General features: G+C 44.5%; 1 protein-coding gene across 1 annotated transcript in view; it reads right to left on the bottom strand.

The window, feature by feature from the left end:
- The window catches only part of SCUBE2 (signal peptide, CUB domain and EGF like domain containing 2), a 57,686-nt gene that overhangs the window by 22,365 nt on the left and 14,150 nt on the right, over positions 1-21,171 (bottom strand). Inside the window, exons 6-14 of the mRNA XM_024757037.1 lie at positions 16,343-16,459; positions 15,262-15,384; positions 12,707-12,823; positions 11,253-11,375; positions 10,710-10,826; positions 10,364-10,450; positions 8,546-8,650; positions 6,009-6,164; positions 5,409-5,615 (exon numbers count right to left, since the gene is read on the bottom strand). Coding sequence (XP_024612805.1) covers positions 5,409-5,615; positions 6,009-6,164; positions 8,546-8,650; positions 10,364-10,450; positions 10,710-10,826; positions 11,253-11,375; positions 12,707-12,823; positions 15,262-15,384; positions 16,343-16,459 — 1,152 coding nt within the window. The remainder of the gene's footprint in view (positions 1-5,408; positions 5,616-6,008; positions 6,165-8,545; positions 8,651-10,363; positions 10,451-10,709; positions 10,827-11,252; positions 11,376-12,706; positions 12,824-15,261; positions 15,385-16,342; positions 16,460-21,171) is intronic.

Raw genomic sequence — 21,171 nt, 5'->3', positions numbered from 1 at the left:
GTTTCCTACCAAGTCCATGTGCTAAATATTGATCTATATTGCTAATATACACTTTATATTTTCCTTGATTTAAAACAGAAAAGAAATTTGCTGCCTGTTCAGTTCCAAATAATTTCTCAATTTTGAAAACTTAAGAAGAAAATGCCTGGCTACTTCCTGCCTCAGGCCCTTTGCACTTGCTGCTATCCCCTCCATCAGAGCACCCCCTGCCTCTATGAGAGTTTTGCATGGCCAGCTCCTCCTTCTCAATTAGGTCTTAGCTCAAACGTCACCTGCTCTGACGGTCTCCCTTGAATACCCTGTAGGGACTAGTAATCTCTCCTCCCCTCTGACCCTTTCTGTTTTATTATCTTCAATAACACTTATAATTTCTGAAATTATCTTTCTCTTTACTTTTTTATTGTCCATCTCCTTCCATTAGAATGTGAACTTCATAAAAGCAGGCTTCTCACCCATTATGTTCTCACTGCTTCAGCCTAAGTTCATAGAGTGGCACAGAGTGGGATCTCAATAAATTCTGTTTTAATTAAGTTTTTTCAACTACTGCAGAGGAACGCTACAACTATTAAAAGTTGAATTAAACTTTTCTAGTCTCTCAAGAACCCAGGCACTAGGATACTTCCCAGTTTGCCAGTTGCCTGGATTGTGTCTTTTTAAAATTTCAACAAGTTTTCAAAATAATCAAATACAAAAATTTATACTTTAGGGCTTCCCTGGTGGTGCAGTGGTTGAGAGTCCGCCTGCCGATGCAGGGGATACGGGTTCGTGCCCTGGTCCAGGAGGATCCCACATGTCGCAGAGTGGCTGGGCCCATGAGCCATGGCCGCTGAGCCTGTGCATCTGGAGCCTGTGCTCCACAGCAGGAGAGGCCACGTACCGCAAAAAAAAAAAAAATTTATACTTTAGCAAGTATATTCCTTAAATAATGTATCCTTTATGAAAGGATAAATAGCTATGAAAGAAAAATAGAAATCCATTTCATCATTAATTTTTTCTTTTCTTTCTTCTTCTATACATGAAGGACTTTATGAATTACTGTGAGCTTAAGGAATTTGTTCCTTGGAGAATATAATAGATATTTTTCTTTTTTGCCATCTTGCTAAAATTGATCACAGATGGTACAAAGGTCACCTGCAGAGCAGGCTGTCCCCAAAGTCCTTAAATGTCAAATTAATGAGACTTTACTGTACAAAAATGACTATAAGAAAGAAAATGCTTGGTCAGAAGTGACTATGTTCTTTGATATAACTTGGGACTTTAAATTTTATTTTTTAAAAATGATATTGGAAAACCAAAAAATTCAATGGAAAAACAGGCAAAGCATAAGGATATTCTCAGAAGAAGAAATCTAAATCGCCACAGACATATGAAAGCATGCTCGGTCTTACTAATAATCAAAGAAAAACAAGTTAAAATGACTATTATTTTTACTTATCAGATTTGCAAAAATTTTAAAGATCAGTAGGGCTTCCCTGGTGGTGCAGTGGTTAAGAATCTGCCTGCCAATGCAGGGGACACGAGTTTGAGCCTGATCTGGGAAGATCCCACATGCCGCGGAGCAACTGGGCCCATGCGCCACAACTACTGAGCCTGCGCTCTAGAGCCCGCGAGCCACAACTACTGAGCCCACATGCCACAACTACTGAAGCCCGCCCGCCTAGAGCCCATGCTCCACAACAAGAGAAGGCACAGCAATGAGAAACACGCACACTGCAACGAAGAGCAACCCCCGCTCGCCGCGACTGACAGAAAGCCCGTGCACAGCAACGAAGACCCAACGCAGCCAAAAATAAATTAAATTTAAAAAAGAAAAAGATCAGTAATATATAATCCATGTTAGCTATGAGGCAGGGCAAAAAACACTCAGATACTATGTTGGAGGGAGTATATATTAGTATGTTTTTTGGAGGGTAATTTAGCAGCATCTATTCAGTTTTAAATATGCATGTCCTTTGACCTGCAATTAGACATCTGCACATCTATCCTTCAGAAATACTGGACATGTGCACAAAAAGAAAATTCACTGCAGCATTATTTGTAACAGAAAAATCAGGAATAACGATTAAATGTCCACTAATAGGAGTATGGCTAATAACCACTGGTGTCTTAAAACAAATATAGATTAGGAAGCTTTAAAAGAAGTATGGTAGCTCCTCTGTTAGCATGGAAAGATGTCCATGATCTACCCTGTAGTTAAAAACAATACACAGCACTATTAAAACTGCATTGATATATTTTTTGTTTTTTTTCACACATAAACCTACAGCCTATTTTCAATACAGCAGCCAAAGTTATCCTTTTGAAACGTAAGTCAGAATCTTGTTACCTCTTCACTCAAATCCCTTCATTGGCTTTTCTCTCACTCAGATTCAGCGACCTCACCAGGATTTCCACTCCCCACATGATCTGGCCCTCTGTTACTGCTCTTACTTTCTTCCTCTGCCCTCCCTCCCTCAGCTCTCATCATCTTGGCCTTCTCTCCAGCCCTCAGGGGTTTTGTACTTGCTGTTGCCTTTGACTGGGACTCTTTCCCCCAGATCTCCCCATAGCTGGTTCCTCCCATCCTTCACATCTCTGCCCAAATGACACTTTCCAATGACCACTGTCCCTGAACACAGTCTATGTTTTGGGGGAGTACACTCCTCCTCACCCCTCCCCTTGCCAAAATAGAATCTTCTATTCTACTTCTCTGCTTACCTGTTCGTCACCCCCTTACCACCATTTGCTACAGGATATATTTCCTTCTTTATTGGTTTGTGGTCTGTCTCCCTCCTCCAGAAATGTAAACTCAATGAGGGCTGAGATTTTTGCTCTTTTGTCTCATTATTGGATTCCCAGCACCTAGAATAGTATCTGGCACACAGTAGGTGCTCAATAAATATTTATTGAATGAGTCAATAAAATTTTTTTATACGTGCATAAAAACAGATGTGGAAAGATAAACAGCAAACTATTGACAGTGATTATTTCTGGGGACTGGGATTGGGAGCTAATGGGAAAGCTTCCATCCTAACTGTGTACATTTCTGTATCATTTGGAATATGCACCACTTAGGTAATTAGAAACTAAATAAAAAATATTTTAAAGGAAAAACATAATGGTTCCATCTCTCCTTCCAAGTGACTCAAAGCAGTCTTTGGGCTCTTTTCTAGAAACACAAAACAATTTCTAAAAAGAACTACCCTAGGTTTGTCTCCACTGCATGTGCCATCAGAGCTCAGAAAATACCAGTAAGCCTGCTTTTTATGATGTTCTAAAACCATTAAATAGATCAGGAATATAAGACACACACACACACACACACACACACACACACAAAGACACCATGGTTTGCCCATGCCAGGAGTCTGCTGGGTAAAAAGCCTTTCTAACTAACACATCAGACTCCTCTTTACACCCACTTCCTCCCTCCAGCAGGAGAAAGGAGTTTCACTGGTAGTTCCTTGTGCTGTTTCTTTGACATGGTAAAATCTTTAACACTGCTGTCAGGCAGGGTGAACCTGATGTTGTGGACTACAAAATTCATCCAGTGCTAGAGGGAGCTCTTGAGACAGGATACATGGCCTCTCTTAGAAGCAAATCCAACTTAACTCAGCGTGATAAGCATCTCAGGGACATGTTCACACACACAACAGCTACACAAACCTTGTACTGAGTGTCTTTCACCAGCTGTCACGGTCATGAGGCCTCTGTTAAGTAACTCCTAATCCTCCCCCTGAGGCCTCTATTCCCCAGAAGCATCCCCATGGTAGTACTAATAATACTCTCACTGGGAGTTGTTCCACAGGGCCCTTGACACTAGCTTTTCCTGAACGCTTAACTGACCCATAAACCTCCCTGGTGAGCCTGCAGGGCCTCTTCCCACAGGACAGAAGTTGGGGGAAGGGGTGCAATTCAGCTCTGAGAGGCCAGAAGGAGGCTGGCCCGCCTATCCTGACAGTTTCTGCAACTCACCCTGGAAAGCAGGGCGGCAACAGCCAACTCTCATCACCATTTTGGTATGGAAACTGGAACTCTTAGAATTTTCAGTGAGAACCAACCAACCAGCTGGGTTGTTCTTACCATTTTGTTTTTTTTTTTTTTTTTTCTTAGGAGAGTCAGCTGGAATAAAAGTCAAGACTATCTGAGAACCAGCCCCTGGTGGACAGTTACACTGATTTTACACATGATTTTCACTATGTTTTGGCAAAGCAACAGAGTTGGGCTGTGGACCTATTGCTGACAATTCTTCTGAACAAGTGCCTCTGGGCTCAGCTTTGCTTCTTCAGAAACACTGGTTTATCACTCCTTAGCTCAAGCATCATTTCTCAGGCCTCAAGATTCAAATGATACTTCAGAAAGGACATCAATTTACTCTGGAGGGGTCTGGTTATCGAAATTCACCTTTCCTGGGACCAGAGCACAGGTTTTGGAGTGGGACCATCCATGGGACCTTGGGCAAGAGCACTTCTCCCTCTGAGCTCCAGTTTGCTCATTTGTAAAATGGAGATAATAATACCTACCTGGTAAGATTACTGGAAGGACTGAATGAGGTCATGCAGATATAACGCTTACCGTTACGCTTGTGACAGATGAGGATTCAACAAATGGTTACAGCATTACTATAAAGAGAGACCCTAATTTCCCCCCATCTAAGACTTTTTAGGTAGAATCTCTCATAATTGCCCAGAACAGTCTCTCACAACAAACAAATCTCAAGACTGACCACCCTGGAACGTCTTGCACAGATTCCTCTTGCCTGGAACTTCATCAGAGGAATAGAATTGATATTGCTCAAGTTCCAGGCCTCAAGTTTAATTCTGATACATGCACACACACGCATACACACACACACCACCACCGCCACCACCACCACCACCAACATACACTGGAACTGACACTACGAGAAAGCTTGGGCCATAGCTCAGGGATCTCATAAGGCAGCTGAGCGACCCCCAGCCTTGCCTCTGCACAAAACTATGGACAGGAGTTTGTTCATTGCCACCATGTGTCACACCAGAGGGATGATAGGGGAACTGTGATAGTGGAGTGTCGAGAAGGCTCATGGATGCTTTATACTTGCAGTCCTGCCCCAGCTGGGGGACCACAGTGCTTTGAAGACCACAGTCCCTCAGATCCTTAAGGGGCAACACTCCCTCTTCTCATCAACCCTGCCTCTTCCATTCTGTCCCTCAACCCAACAGAGAGTTATTAAGTGCCAGGCACTATGCCAGGTGCTGGGGGGCTCCTGATCCTGTAGGCAAGGCCAACACCCACATGTAGTTCTCAAATGAGCGTGGGTGTCCCAGGTGTTCTCTGGAAGAAGCCTAGGGAGAAGGGATGGGCCAGACTTGCTTTTGGTTATCCTTAGTGTTTTTGGAGCTCAAGACAGTTGTTAGCAAGAATGTCCCGGCCAGCAGGCCACTCACCACACTGGTTTCCTACATGGCCCTGACCCACTCCACAGGACTCCGCCCAGTGTTCAGATGTTTGGGGAGACTTTTTAGCCACTTCGAGGTCCACGCCTGAGAGCTGGAGGTGAAACTGCTCCCTGTGGGCAGCCTTCCGGAGCGTGCGGATGGCCTTCCGGAGCCGCTTCTCTGTTCGCTTTATGATGCAACTCGGATCACAAGAGGCTGAAGAAACGAGAGGGACAGCAGTGGAGGGGTCAGGCTGCAGCATGTGAGCATGTCCAGACCAACTGCAGGACCCACAAACACCCACAGCTCCCTGTGCACAGCATGGGGAGAGGCTTGGAGCTGGGCACCTAGCAGGCTGGGCAGCATTCAATTCAAACAGAAATTTGTTGACCAAAATGGTAGCTTTGGGTTTTGATGAAGCAGATAAAATCATCAGGTTCCAAAACAATTCAGTTTAGTTTGGGGGTGAAAAAAAACAGGAGATACTTCAGTGGTTGCACTATTTCTGGCCACCCCCCCACCCCCGGCAAGAATGATGAAAAGTGAAAGGCAAAGAAATAAGGAGCAAGCCGTAAGAAGTCTGGCACCACAGACTGTTTTCAAACCAACCTGTCACCTCCTTTTGGTTAGTTTCAAGCTCAAACTCAACAGTGATAAACATTTCCTTAGGGGTGCTCGGTCGTCCGGGGGCTCCCGGGACTTGCTTGCCAGAGCTGCATGTAAGGTTTGCGTAGCGGAAGCTCTCTTTTACTGAGCTGTGCTTCTCTGTATGAAGAAACAAAATTATCGGAAGCCAAATCCTGGCAAAGCACTCAGCTGAACATTCGCTACAACTCTGTAAACATTTCATTAGAACATCTCTCAAGGGACTAGATGATTAACTCCATATGTCAAGACGCTGCAAGCCCTCAGCTTGCAGCACGATGACATTTTAATCCTGAAGAACCAGTACTGCCACCTATATAACTTTACAATTTAGCTCTTGAAACTTATTTTCATGAATAAATGCTGGATGTTTCCAACTGACCGGCCACATCTGTGGAAAATGGGGACCAAAGATCGTCTTGCATTCCTGACTGGTAATTTGTTAAGGTGCGTTCATGTTCTCACAGTTGGTTTCTTTAAAGCTGGACTATGATGTCTCAAGCAGGGGCTGAGGGGCTTCAAGTAAGGAACGAGCACAGGAGTAGCAAGGAAATTAACTCCTGCTTTCAGGCAAACTGACCTTGGAGTAATTCCAACCCAAAGGGAAAGCTGGAAAGCACGTCAACAATGATGGCTCAGTTTGAAATAACCAGGAGCAATAAATGGCACAAAGAATCAACAGAACCAAACAATATCATGAAGGCACGTAGGATGGGAGTGAAAGTGTTATGTAAGGCAGGGCTTTGTGCATCCTCATTCCTGACTTTGGCCATCACTCCTCCCTCCATGGCTTCCAGTGAATCTTTTAACTAATGATCGTTAACCAGAACCAAAGAGCAGGTCCACATACCATCCACACAATTAACTAATCTTACTTTATTGAACTGAAGAATTATCTGTATTGTGTTCTTCTCTAACATTATAAGGATGTTCAAATCAGCAGGTCATCAGGACCAAAGGAAGGAGAAGGCAAATTAATTTTTCCCTGAAGATCTATCTTACCTTTTCAAAAGGCTAACTTCACATCTCAAACTGAACAGATGCCCATTCTGAACCTGTTTTCCTTTCCATTTTTCCGTATCTATTTTTTAAACTTTTTATTTTGAAATAAGCTTAGACGTATAGAAAAGTTGCTAAGAGAGTACTCAGAGTTCCCATATACTCTTCATCCAGTGTCCCCTAATGTTAACATCTTACACTTACACGTATCTTCATCAAAACTAAGAAATTAACATTAGTACAATACCACTAAGTGAACTAAAGACCAAATCTATTTTTTTTTTTTTCCGGTACGCAGGCCTCTCACTGTTGTGGCCTCTCCCATTGCGGAGCACAGGCTCCGGACACACAGGCTCAGCGGCCATGGCTCACGGGCCCAGCTACTCCGCGGCATGTGGGATCCTCCCGGACCGGGGCATGAACCTGTGTTCCCTGCATCGGCAGGCAGACTCTCTACCACTGTGCCACCAGGGAAGCCCCCAAATCTATTTTTAAATAACGCTTTCCCCTCTGATTAAAAGTATAAATGCTCACTGTGGGGAATTTGGAAAATGCAGGACAAAAATTTAAATCACTCATCATCCTTCCACCCACATATAACCCACTAATAAGGACATGGTGAGTTTTCTTTGTTTTTCTTCTGCTCACGCTTTTTCTCATACAATTTAGGTCGCATTAGATATACACAATGTTACTCTCTCTCTTTCCATCTTAGCATTATAACAAGAACATTGTCTAATGTCATTAAACATTCTTTGAAAACCCATAATTAATAGCTGCATAATATTCCATCAAATGGAGGTGCCCAAATTAATCTTGGTTAGTTACTTAAAATAGGCACTCAAATGTGACTAGTGTGATTTTGCATTTATTTGTTTGTACAGTTTATTTGAGGGTAGATTGGGGAAAGAACCCTCCCTAATACATGACTCCTGATTTTTTTTTTCTAAAATTATTCTATGAAATAATACTGGAAATGTGAGCTGGGGAAGAAAGAGGAATGTTGGATTCTGCTCTTTTCATAAGGCCAGGTCTACTTGGAGAGTATTTGTTCTGCCGAAGCCAAATGGCATCACTGCCTCCAAAAACTAAATCCAGCAGGAAAGCTGGATATTACATCTTTGTTCATCAAAGATTACCCTTTCTGAGCCAAACCTTTTTTTCATTTCTTTGGATTCGGATTTTGGATTATTTTAAGGAAACTCTAAGGTCTAGAAAATTTAACCCAGTATGATCACAAGGTACTAATGCATCTTAAGCCCTCATTGATTCCTATTAACTCACAGCTTTCCCCAGAGCTTCACTCTTTGTACCCTGCAAAGGAAACCCTGAAGAATAACTCCAGAAGCATATGGAGGTGCCAGGAGAGGCTCTTCTTCATCTTGTGAAGAGAGTCCACAGAGATTCTGAACTGTTTGATCCCATCTGAATGGCTCGGCTAATTACAGGCCCCTTTCCCACCATGCAGGCAAGCTCCCTGCACCAGCCATCTGATTCCATACCTGGTAGTACTGGTCGCAGACCCTCGGGAAACAGATCAGCCTTTTTCAAACTACACTTGCCTTCATTTAGCTTAAAGGTTACACTTGTCCTGATGGTGGCGACATCTTCAGAAAGAAACAAGTGAGAGATGTTACCTTCAGAGGCAAAGGAATGGAAACACCAGTGGGTAATGGAGAGCTGTCCATTGCTGGAAGTACACCCTGAGCCCCCTCTCTTATGCTGAGGCCAAGAAAGTTTGGGATTGGGGAGTGCCCATTCCCTTGGACTGGGGGCACCAGGAGCCTCCTAAGAGTTACACTTATTGCTCCATCTGAGATGAATCCAGGGCTCAAACATAACAAAGGAAGGGCCCAAAACAGCCTCAACGGTGAGATAAAAACTGAGGTCATTTCTGTGCCTTTCCAAGAAGGAAGGCCAGAATCCCCCAGTTCAAATTTGAGCAAGACAGCTGAGGGAAATGGAAGGGCAGATTCTCCTAAATAAGCCTGTCCTGGGAGGACAGGGCTGAGGGAGCCACCATTCCAGGCAAGGATGGCACTCACTAAACGTGGCTAGGATTTTCAGGGTCTGTGAGGGAGCAAGTCCTACTTTGAGGGTCTCATATGGAAAATTCTGTTCTCCTTCCATGGTCAGTCTTAATCATGTTAGGCTCTGGAGCCAATGACCAGGATTCAAATTCCAGCCCTTTGACTTGTGATGAGAACTTGAGCAAGGTACTTAGTCTCCCTAAGCCTCAGTCTTCTCATCTGTAACATAGACATAATTACAGTCCTTACGTTACCGGGCTGTTGTGAGGATTAATGAGATAATGCAAAACAAAAAGTGTTTAGCCTACTGTCTGGTACATAGTAAGAACTGAATAACTGTTAACTATTTGCTTGCTCACCTTAGGGTGGCCTTAATCTCCAAGTGATCATCACTACGAGTTTTGGTGAAACAGACCGTGAAGTCCCCTCTGGCTGGGTCCAAACATCAGACAAGAGGGGCAGTGAAGGATAATGCTTAAGACTCTGGACCCAAACTGCCTGGTCAAAATCCTGGCTCCACTATTTCCTATCTGAGTCACTCTGGGTATGTTATTTCACCTCTCTGAACCTCAGTTTCTTCATCTGGTTAATGAGGATAACAGTAAAATTGCCCCAGAGGGCTGTAGTGTGGATTAAATCAGCTAATACATGTAACACAGCGGCCGGCATGTTTTAACCGCTCCATCAATTCACACAAGCTGTTATTATCATGCTTTGCATCTCTATCTTTGCTTATATACATAATATGGACATCAAGAACCATTTCCTTATTCAGATGTTCACATGACATCATCACAGATGTTTGTCTAAATCTGGGAGGACAAGGCCTCTTAAAAGCTTTAAATGTCCTTCTTTGTCTTTTGATAAAGGGTTTGGGCCCCTTTCCCTGGTCAGAATCCTTGCTCCCCTTGTCATGTCCCTGTCTCCACTGATGCCATGTTTCCCAAGCCCACATTTTCTGCCGAGCCTCTGAGGTGCTGTATGGTACAGGGAGTTGGGAAGACCTGCGTCTCCTGGTCCCAGAGCTACGTGGGCCTCTGCCCAATATGATGACCCACCAGGGCTGCATGGAGCCTTCCAGCACACAATGGACACTCAGTAAGTGTCTGTTATGTGGCGAGTCAGATCGCAGGCACCAAGGCTACAGGTAAGAACAATCTGTAACGTGCTTGCGGCATCAAAGAGATTAGGAGAAAAGAAAACAAAGCCAACGCCCAAGAACAGTATCCCACAAATGAAGCCCATTGAACACGGTGAGCCCCAGAGACAACACGCAGGTTTGGTAATTACCCCCGAAAGCAGAGTCATTTGATTTTTGCTGTTTGCTCCTGAGAGGAGAGGAAGAGCCGCAGGTGACAGAATAGGCCTCTTGCAGTCCTGACAGACAGAACGTGGATCGTCAGCAGGTAAGCAAGGTTACAGTCTCTCCCGGTGGCAGCTCAAGTCACCCGCAACCCCACTCTATGTGAACCACTAGAAAAGCCCCCAGAATACAGGATCTCAGAGCATGGGCCTCCAGTGGTGAGGGGGCAGCTGGTCAAAGACCTGGAAGCCCTTTGAAGCCATCTAACACCTGAAGGCCAGGAAGGCCTGGCCCTGGCATGAGGACCTGCCCCAGGGCCTGGGACCCACTCACCTGAAGAGAGGTGAATGCCAGAGAGACATCTGAGGAAGCACCTGTCTCCTCCACCACTCTTACCACACTGCAGGGACACGTGGGATGATACGCTAGTGGGCAGGACCCCCTCCACTTCTAGACAGGACAAAATACAGACACTTACAGAGAGAGAAGGTGTGACAAGGACAGCTGAGTCCCATGCTCAAAGGCCCCAAGAAGAGAAGGTAGTGCCGACGCCCAGCACGTAACACAGACACCACGTTTGTTCCCCCCAGGGTAAAGGAGCGCCTTGTACTCTATTCTTTTCATGCAGGAAAGCAACCAGGAAAACGAAATGAGTTCCAACCTACGCAGAAGCACAGAAGGAAACGCCCAAGGGCCTGCAAAGTATCTCCTGTTTTTGAAGGATTTAAAGAACGGCTGCTGCAGCTCGGGGGAGGAGAATGCAGTGGATGACTGGTCAGCCGCACTCCGGGTCCACTGCGACCAGGGGGACATGGGAGAGTGCTGCTGGGCCAGCGGTGAGCCCGCGCACTGAGCCCGAGCCTCGGCGCCTCTTACCCACACAGTCTTTTTTATTCCAGTGGAGCTTGTGCGCAGAGTGGCACCGGCATTCGTAGCTGCCCACGGTGTTCACGCAGACCTGCTGACAGCCTCCGTTGTTGACGCTGCACTCATTCGTGTCTGTGGAGCAAAACGCTCTCCTGTCACAGCAGCCCTTTGCTGACGTGGCTGACACTATCCCTCCATCAAAGAAGGAGCAGGAGGTGAGTCGCACGGCTGAAGCTCACTGAACTAAGGGAAGGTGCTGACCGCCTTCAGAACGTGCACTTGGCACGAGCTGACCCACTCCCCACTCAGTGGTCTTCCTGGCACGAGCCTCACCAGCATGGACCAAACATTTCCGCCAGTAAGGGCACTCAGAAGGGGTCACACTCTATTTTCAGGTGTCAAATTCAGACACTGCACAGGCTTCTAGTTTAAAACTCCACCATCCTCCTGGGCTACATCCCAAGAGAGACAGAGAGAATTAGGATTCCCCACTTGGCGGTTCATATAGTTGGGATATAGATAAGAAAAATGACTTGCACTAATCCCCATCAACGTGAGACTGAGTCCAGGTCAGAAGGTGACTCCAACTAAAACCCAAATACACGTCCATATTCAGGGAATATTTCCTTGGGGTTTCTTGATGGACTGGAAGGCCATGTGTTCAGCCATGCCAGGGATGTGTCAAAAAGGAGAAGAGAAACAACACTATCTACAGCAAATCACTACTATCCATTCTTCTTAAGGACACAGGAAACAAGGATGGGGCAGGAAGTACTAAAGCCAGTGGTTCCCACATCCTCAGATCCCCAACACCTTGAAGCCCTAGACTTTTAGAATCAGAATCTGTATTCTCAAAGATTGCTGAATGAATCTGATGATTAGAGACAGCAGAGTGACGCCAAATCTGACTTAAGCCATAGTTTACTTAGCTGTAAGGTCATGAGACATCAGAACACGTTGCTGCAAGGGCTCAGAGCAGGGAGACAGAGTCCATGGTCCCACTTCCAGCTCAGAGACCCGCACAAAGACCAGCTCAAAGAGCTCAAACCAAGCTCCGCAGCCAGTTCCTATGCACAGCAGAGCTGTGGAATCGGTTGGTGTACTGCCAAGCCTCTCCGAGGGCCATGACTTCACTATCTTGGGAAGTTCCAGCGGACAGGGCACCAGCTCCTGAGAGACCCACCCACTGTCTGAGTACAACTGTATCAATAAAGTCCATAAACAATTCACAACTGAAAGAGCTCAGCTCTTCTCTCTACTCCATTTCACACGTGACGAGTTAAAGGGATCAATGTGGGACGATCTCCCATAGCAGCTGCTTCCCTCAAGTCGATGGACTCCCTACTACTGTACAGGGCCTGGTATGTCCGGTTCAGCCCCCAAGGTAGAAAAACTGGCCCTGATCTGGGGAAACCTTAGGAATAAGGCCCAGCCTCATCCGACTCTAGAGGGATTCCACTCACCTCCACAGTGGGTAAAGCCATAGAGGGTGTACCCTTTGTTGCAAGCACATGCAAACGTGCCAGGGTGGTTGATGCAGCTGTGGTCACAGGTCCTATCCAAAGAGCATTCATCCACATCTGTAATTGTCAAAGGGAGAGGGGAGCTGAAACCAACTCTGAGGGACCGTGGAGAGAAGAACACACTTATAAGAACACCAGTTGCTGACCAATAACAAAAACAACAACGTGAGAATTATCTACCAGTTCTCCCTGCTCACCTGTGTTAAACAAAATGTTGAGCAGCCCACAATAAGTATACTCACAGCCAGGACCCTTATTTCCAAATTCTGTCGCACATTGCACTTGCCTAAAAGCTCAGTTGGTCTCTCTCACCCATGCTTATCTGCAGGGCTGAATAATCTAAAATATTTAAATGAAGTCAAATGAGATAACATAACTAAAAGGGGTTTGTAAACTATTAGGGTGCTGCCTGTGCATTATTACTGTTCTATTACTAACTGGTAAAGGAGCAATAGTAATTTTATAAGCTATGGCCAATTAAAAGGAGAAAACACGTAAGCTGGAGATAAATCTAGCTCCTATCTCTTTTGGGTCTTGCCAGAATTCATCTTCTGGCCCCAGGAGGCCAGTTGATCCTGGGTTTTAATGCCCTCTGCACTAAAAGAATGCATTAACATTAACATCCTCAGAAATTTTCTATCGCAGACACTGAAATGTGGTGCTTAAGCACCAAACAGGATCCTCTTGGCCAGTCCCTTGGCTTTGTTCCTCCCCCAAGGTTCAGTTCCAGTTCCTCCCCCATGGTTCCCTCCCTTCCCGGTTCAGCATGAAGGCATCCTTGGCTGCAGTTGAGGTCATGGAAACTAGCCTCAGGAGGCTGTATTTGTCAGTCTAATCAGCTCTTCTTCCCTGGTCTGGTGCTTACATCTTTCCTGTACACTAGAATCTCAGTGCTTCACTTCCTCAACTCTTTGGAAGATTTTAACAGAGTTATGACTTGTATCTCCAAATGGATAAACCAGGACCAGCACAGGACTCAGTGGAAGCCAACTAGACCATTGCTAGATCCCTTTTCAACACCAAACATGCCACGAGAAACTATGTTAACAAAAAACAAACATTTGGAAGGGACTGGAGGAATGAAAAACATGAAATAAAAGAGGGCAAAATCTTACAAAACCTCTTCATCCGTAACTTTCCCCAGAAGTCCTGACAATTTCTTTAGTAAGTTTGTTCTGGGTAAATATTTGTTCTACCAAGACTGATCAGTGAAAAATGAGAAAAAGTCCACTTCTTCTGTAGTAATTGATATCATTCTATGAATTCTTTTGTTAAGATCAGCCAGTTACCGAGAAAGTGGGCTCATTCAGTAGCTGACTTTGGCTGCTCACAACAGGCTTTTGCTTTGTCAAAAATAAGCAGATCGCTTTTCTAATTCCTTTTTAATGTGTTGACACAGCTTAAATAGTATTTCTTGCTCTATACATTATGAAACATTATGTGGAACGGCAAATTTTCCTTCCAAGTCAAACAGAAGAAAACTGTGCAGTAGTCATCTAGAGTGAACTCGCTGAATTTAAAGGGGTGTGAAGTGTCTGACAAATTACGTACCAAGAAGAAAAAAACAAGAGAGAAATCTAATTCACACCATAAGATTATAGAAAGGTAATGGTGCATCTTTATTATATGAAGTGAAATCAGATACTATTTTCTGATTTTGATTTAATTCTGGGATTTCTAACAAAATAAGTTAGGCTGTTCTTATTCTCAGCAATGGATCAGAAATAAATGACAGTACATCTTTCCTGAGAGTTTCTTTCTATATGTCAGTGGGGCATAAAATGCGCTCAGCTGCAAATATAAATGATGCCCCCAACCCAAAACAGCTTAGCGCTGTGCAAAACACGTATTAATATCAACAGCTGCTACCCAGAGAAGTTCCCTTGCTGCGCCCCTTATACGGGAAGGATGTGTCTGTGAAGGGGTCTGAAATCCTGCCCAAGGACTGCCCAGCCTTTCCTCCACTTAATCCCCTCCCTCCCTCACCCTTACCCTTTCCCCAAACACCAAAGGCTGGTCATTCGAACAAGGCCTATAAGGAAGGGACCAACTGGTTGACCCCAACTCTTTGCTGAGAAAAGGTATGTTAACTAAATCAACAACTTTTTGTCACCAAATTTTGTTAGAAAATCCATAACATTAAAGGGAATTTTAGAAAGGGAAAATTATTCATAATTTCAACACCCTAATGCAACCCTGGTTGCATTCTGTGATCCATTCCATTTCTAGCAGCGAGCTACGCTGTAATCACACCACATGGGTTCACTAAGGTGTTCTCTAATCATTAACAGCTTAATTTCCAAAATATACCTGTGAGCTACCTCAGTGTTTTTATTTTACTTAACAGATGAAATAAGTGAAGCACAGGGTGGAGGTTGGATTAATGACTCCGTAGAGAAGCCCAGCGAGCCAGTCTCTGTCCAAGCAGGGTTTCGTCTTCTCCAATCCAACCAGCGGGCATTACACAGCACAGCTAGCTATGTTTCAGCACATACCTTGGCAAGACTTCTCATCTGTTAATAATTTAAATCCCTTTTTGCAGCTGCAGTCAAAACTGCCCACGGTGTTTTTGCAGAAATGATCGCAACCTCCATTGCGCGTCTGGCACTCATCAATATCTGTAACAGTCAAGCATCGGCAAATCAGACAGCGATACTTGCCTCGTTATCCACAAATCCCTGAAGTGCTATTGTGTGTGCTTCATTATTCTCTGAAACAAAACAGACCCGTAAAAGCATTTAAGGATGTTTGTTGATGTTTTTAAACTTACACACGTTCTCTTGTCTGGCTTAACCCATTTTGAAAGACAAGTGCCTGGTCCCCTGGAGAACTCTGACTTACACTGTCCCTCCCTTGACTAGCATTAAGGAAACAAGCTATGGGAAAGAACGGTGATGTCCTATTATATTCTCATCCTTGCACAAGTCTCTCAAGATAAGATGGCTTCCTTTCCTATACTTCCCATTCCAGTTTAATGATTAAAGTTAGAAGGAACTAGAATATTTGTTTTGGCAAATTACACCACAATCAAATAGCCTCAATGCTTTTAAGTGATTTCTGACACTCAATTAATTTTATCTTTTCTCAGTTTCAACTGGTAACTGGTTATCTACTTTTTTATCACGTTAAAGAACTAAGCCTTTGTACTCTGGCCCATGAAATACTAGGTTATCGGGGTCTCTATTCATCAGTACAAGTTAATCGTACAGTTATTCATTGTTCTCTGGATAACAATCTTGGCTGCTATTTATATAATAATCTCTGGACTGTTATTTATGATATGATGATATTATCTCCTGCAAATGAATGTTCCCTTGAACAACTGCTTTCTTCTAATAAGGCCACTGCCTGAAATGGATCATTTGATGTTTGTAGAAGCTGACCTTCTCAACAGTTAGTGAAATTAAGCTGGTTCTAATTAAGCTTACTCAGTTACAACCTTCTACTAGCCCAGGGAAGAAAAGCTTCCTTTTGATCAATATGAATCATAAGCAAAACTGGAGTCACTCAGGAGGTGTGGAGGGGAAGAGCTGCCTTTACTCCCACACATTAGCTGCATGGAGAGGCACAGGCTACCTTTACAGGTCTTCCCATCCAACTGGAGACTGAATCCGACGGGACAACTGCAATGAACACCTGTCGAAGTATCCTTACAGGTGCGATCACAGCCTCCGTTGTTGACAGCACACGTTTCTGCCAAGGAGGTAAGAAAAAGGCAGTTAGCTTCCTAAAGAAGTGCTCACACAGCTGGGAAGAAAGGGGTATTGGTGCAGTGTTAATACTTGACAAAAATTCATGAAAGTCAGGAAGCGTGTGGGGTCCTTATGGTCATATCCCAAGCCTCTGCCACCTGCAGGTGAGTTAGAGGGAGAACAGGGGCAGCTCCTCCCCGCACCCATCTAAATAAGTGACATCTCCCGAGGAAGCCTGACAGGGTGAGAGAAGGGGAAAGATGTCTCTGCCAACCTGCTGAGCCTTTTCAGTGGCAGATTTGAAGCCACTAAAAGCTCCTGTTGATCGACAGCCAGTGACCTGCAAGTATGACCACATCCAGCAGCCTAGATGTGAATGCAGAACACAGCAAAGGGGGATGTTCCTTCCTTTATCCTGAACCGTCTCTATTCACCGTGTGTAATGGGCAAAGCAAGAGAGGGTAAACGTTGCCCATGCCACCCATTCCCTTGCCGCAGACCAATGACTTCCTCCTGGCAACTGCCAAGTAACTCAGATTAGAAGTTTACCTTTCCTTGAAAGGAGAAAGACCTGTCATAGTTACATGAAAAAGCAGCCACAGTTGTTAAATCATATCTATAGAGATGAAGAACAACAGGCTAATGGCCTTCTATTTCTGTATATCATGCATGAATTCCAAGTAATACACAAATGTTATTCAACATTCATTCAACGGTTAGCACTTACGCATCCAGAAACTGATTTCACTTCCATAGCTACCTCTGTAAAGCCTCGGGGGTGGGGAGGGGGGGCGGTAAACTTAATTCTGATTAAATATGACAGATAGAACATGTATGTTTATCTCTGTTTCCTCACCAAAACTCATTAAAATGAGAGTAAATAATTTTTTTAAAGTATAAATCCTTAAGGACAAATAAAAGACAATAGATGAAAGATGTCAAATCTTCTGGAAGTGGCATGTCAATGGAGGAACAGTAACTGGCATAGCAGAAAGTTAAACCCTAGCAGTGGGGCTTCCCTGGTGGTGCAGTGGTTAAGAATCCGCCTGCCAATGCTGGGGACACGGGTTTGAGCCCTGGTCTGGGAAGATCCCACATGCCGCGGAGCAACTATGCCCGTGTGCCACAGCTACCGAGCCTGAGCTCTAGAGCCCGCGAGCCACAACTACTGAGCCCACGTGCCACAGCTGCTGAAGACCACGCGCTCTAGAGCCCATGTTCCACAGCAAGAGAAGCCACTGCAACAAGTAGCCTGCGCACCACAACAAAGAGTAGCTCCTGCTCGCCACAACTAGAGAAACCTGCACGCAGCAACGAAGACCCAACACAGCCAAATAAAAATAAAATAAATTAAATTTATTTTTTTAAAAAAACCTAGCAGTCTGCAGAGTGATGCCAACAAGTGGTAAGCTCATCTGAGCCACAGAATCCCAGAGAGGCTCAGGAACTGGAGGTACTAAAGTTAGTCTAGAGGCAGAGGTGAGGATGGAGTTAAAAATAGGAAGATTGATTGAGAGTCTGTATAACAAATAGGCTCCCAGATCCCCATCTTAATTCCACAGCCCACAGCACATCCCTATTTGGACTAAAGCAGATAAATTTCTTCTCTGGAAAAGGGCACCAGTAACAGCAGAGGAGGTGCTGTCAGGTGAAAGTCTATACTGTGAAAAGAGAGATCTCAAACTTTCACCACCTCTGCACCCCAGTTCCCAGGACACTGGCAGCCAAGTCTAAATCCCCTCAGCAGGAGACTGAAGGATTCCTCTCCAGCCAAACTGACCGGCCCAAGTGAAAAGACCTATAGATTCTGGCATTTGAAGATCTCCAAATGAAATGACTAAGCCACTGCCTAGTCAACCAAGCATAAAGCCCACCAGCTGACAGAATATCCAAGTGGCTTTTCAATATTCCACTATTAAATAAGAAAAGTCAGCCAAGGATCACCGGCCATCTCAGGAAAGCCTCTAGTATGAAATAAATACACCAGATCAAACAAACAAGGGAAAAGGAACCTGAGGGAAGCAAAGATAATACAGGGAACAACAGAGAAGTTAGAATATCTTATCATTAATTTCCTCAGGGAGGTAAGAAAAGCATCCATGAAATAAGAACAGGTTCCTACAACAAAAGACCAAAGTAAAATTCTTAAAAAATTAAAATATGAAAGCTGAAATTTAAAAAGAACCCTATAGAAGGATTAGAAGAAAAAATTAAAGATCTCCTAGAAAGTAGAACAAAAATATCAAGAAGAGAAAAAAGAAGAAAATTTGAGGAGCAATCCAGGAATTACAACAGCCAGCTAATAGGAGTCCCGGAGAGAAAGAGAAAAGTGAAGAAAGTTATCAAAAGAAAAATTTCTCAGAACCAGGGGATGCGACTGTCCCTCTTGAAAAGGCCTACTTGGTGCTCAGAATAACAAGTGGGACAAATCCCACAATGTGAACATTGTTGTGAAATTTCAGATCACCAGGGACAAAAAGGAGACCCTGAGAACATCCAGAGAGAAGCTCTCGTAGGTTCCATACAAAGAATCAAGAATAAAAGTGACTTAGACTTCTTGAAAGAACACTGAATGCTCAAAACGATAGAGCACTATTTAAAACTCTGATGGAATATTTTTCCCAACTTTGAATTCTATCCTGAGCCAAATTCTCAAGAAAGGGTGAAGGTAGACTATAAAGGCATTTTCAAGTATGCAAAGTTTTTAAAAAATCTATATCTACCCATCTCAAAAGAGAAGACATGGGATCCACCAAAACAGGAGCATGGGGAAGGGAATTCCCAGGCTGTGGCTCAGGGAAAGGCCAGGATGACAGAGGTGCAGCTGGCCCAGGATTCAGGCCCTGCTAGAGCAGGGAGGAAGCCTCAGAAGGGACTTTTTAAGAAGAAAATAGAATTGATAAGTTACCTGCTGTATTTGAACATATTGTAAAGGTTTTAGAGCTCCGCCAGAAATTTGCAAAAAAAATTGGTAAGAGGTACTAAGAAAACTAAGCAAACAAAGAAAACATAATCATAGCACATTACATGACTCAGGGGTGAATCATATTTAGATATTAATAATATGTAAATTGTGATAAAACTATATTAAGGATATGGGGGAAGGGGACAGAAGGGAGATATAACTTATTCTTCTGTGGTAGGAAGTCAAAAGCTAATATCTAAAACTGACACATCAAGGGAATTCCCCGGTGGTCCGGTGATTAAGACTCTGCATTCTCATTGCCGAGGGCGCAGGTTCAATCCCTGGTCGGGGAACTAAGATCCAACAAGCCGTGTGGTGCGGCCAACAAAAACAAAAACAAAACAAAACAAATAAAACCTGACACATCAAGAAATAACTGTAGGACTTCCCTGGCGGTGCAGTGGTTAAGAATCTGCCTACCAATGCAGGGGACACAGGTTCGAGCCCTGGTCTGGGAAGATCCCACATGCCGCAGAGCAACTAAGCCCGTGTGCCACAACTACTGAGTCTGCACTCTAGAGCCTGTGAGCCACAACTACTGACCCCGTGTGCCACAACTACAGAAGCCCGTGTGCCTAGAGCCTGTGCTCTGCAAGAGGAGAAGCCACCGCAACGAGAAGCCTGCACACGGCAACAAAGAGTAGCCCCCGCTCGCTGCAACTAGAGAAAAGCCCGCACACAGCAACGAAGACCCAACGCAGCCAAAAATAAATAAATAAATTTATAAAAAAAGAAATAACTGTATACACTTCCCTTTTCAGAAACATGTGGGAGGGGGAGTCAGGAGAAGAAGAAACAACTAGGAGAATTGAAAATTGTGGGCCCTGGCAAATGGCTAGTTAGGAGACAGGGAAATGATATATTGCTTTACAAGCTTAATAGTGCTAATTAAGTTTTTAAGGTTTTTAATATTATTCATATGTACTATTTTAAGGCAATTAAAAATAATAATTTTAATAGGGCGGAAAAGAGCTCAGAAATGTCACCTGCCTGGTAACCAATGGCTGCTTAATATCTTACCTGACTATTAAATCCAGAAGCTATCGAAAGATCAGTTTTGTTGAGGCCAGGCTGAGCTTTCTCCAGAATAATAACGTCAAATGATCTGATGCCCACCCTCACAGCCACCGCTGAACGTCTGCAGTCACCTCCAGCTCCAGCAGACCGGCTGCCAGGCCTTCCTGTGTCCCCCAGCCAAGTGCCACTCTTCTCCATTCATCTCTTCTGCCATTAACATGGGCTGAGTCCAAAATAGAAGACTCAGTGGACAAAACCCCAGCCAAATTACCATATGCTAAATAGGGGCTGCCCAAAATGCCTCTCTCGTCACAGTTACTCAGAGGGCGGGTGGTCTGACATGCACTGACCACCCGCTAAGTCCCAGACAGCGGACTCTGGGCACTTTTGCATATTATTGTCTTAACCGAGCTTCCTGATAACCCTAAGAGGTCAACTGTATTACATCCATTTTAGAGGAAGACCAGGACACAGCGGCTCGGGACAGTTTGCCCAAGTCTCAGCGCAAGTCTCAGCAGCGTTATGACGCTAACCCAGTTATTCTGATGGCTGGGCCGGCGCTCTTCCCACAATACCAGGGGTCCTGGATGGTGACTAGGCAATAGCAGTGAGTGGAGAGCAGACACACCCTGGCTGGACAGGAGCTGCTGACTCTAATTCAGCTGGTCTGAGGGCACATGGGCCCCAGGTTCAGGCCTGATGCAGTAAGTTGGGGAGGGGGAAAGGGACAA

The sequence above is a fragment of the Neophocaena asiaeorientalis genome, unplaced genomic scaffold (genome assembly GCF_003031525.2).
Source record: "Neophocaena asiaeorientalis asiaeorientalis breed wild unplaced genomic scaffold, Neophocaena_asiaeorientalis_V1.1 scaffold504, whole genome shotgun sequence".
Taxonomy (NCBI): Eukaryota; Metazoa; Chordata; class Mammalia; order Artiodactyla; family Phocoenidae; genus Neophocaena; species Neophocaena asiaeorientalis.
The sequence above is the reverse complement of the archived record's forward strand: the minus strand, read 5'-3'. Positions and strand labels throughout refer to the sequence as shown.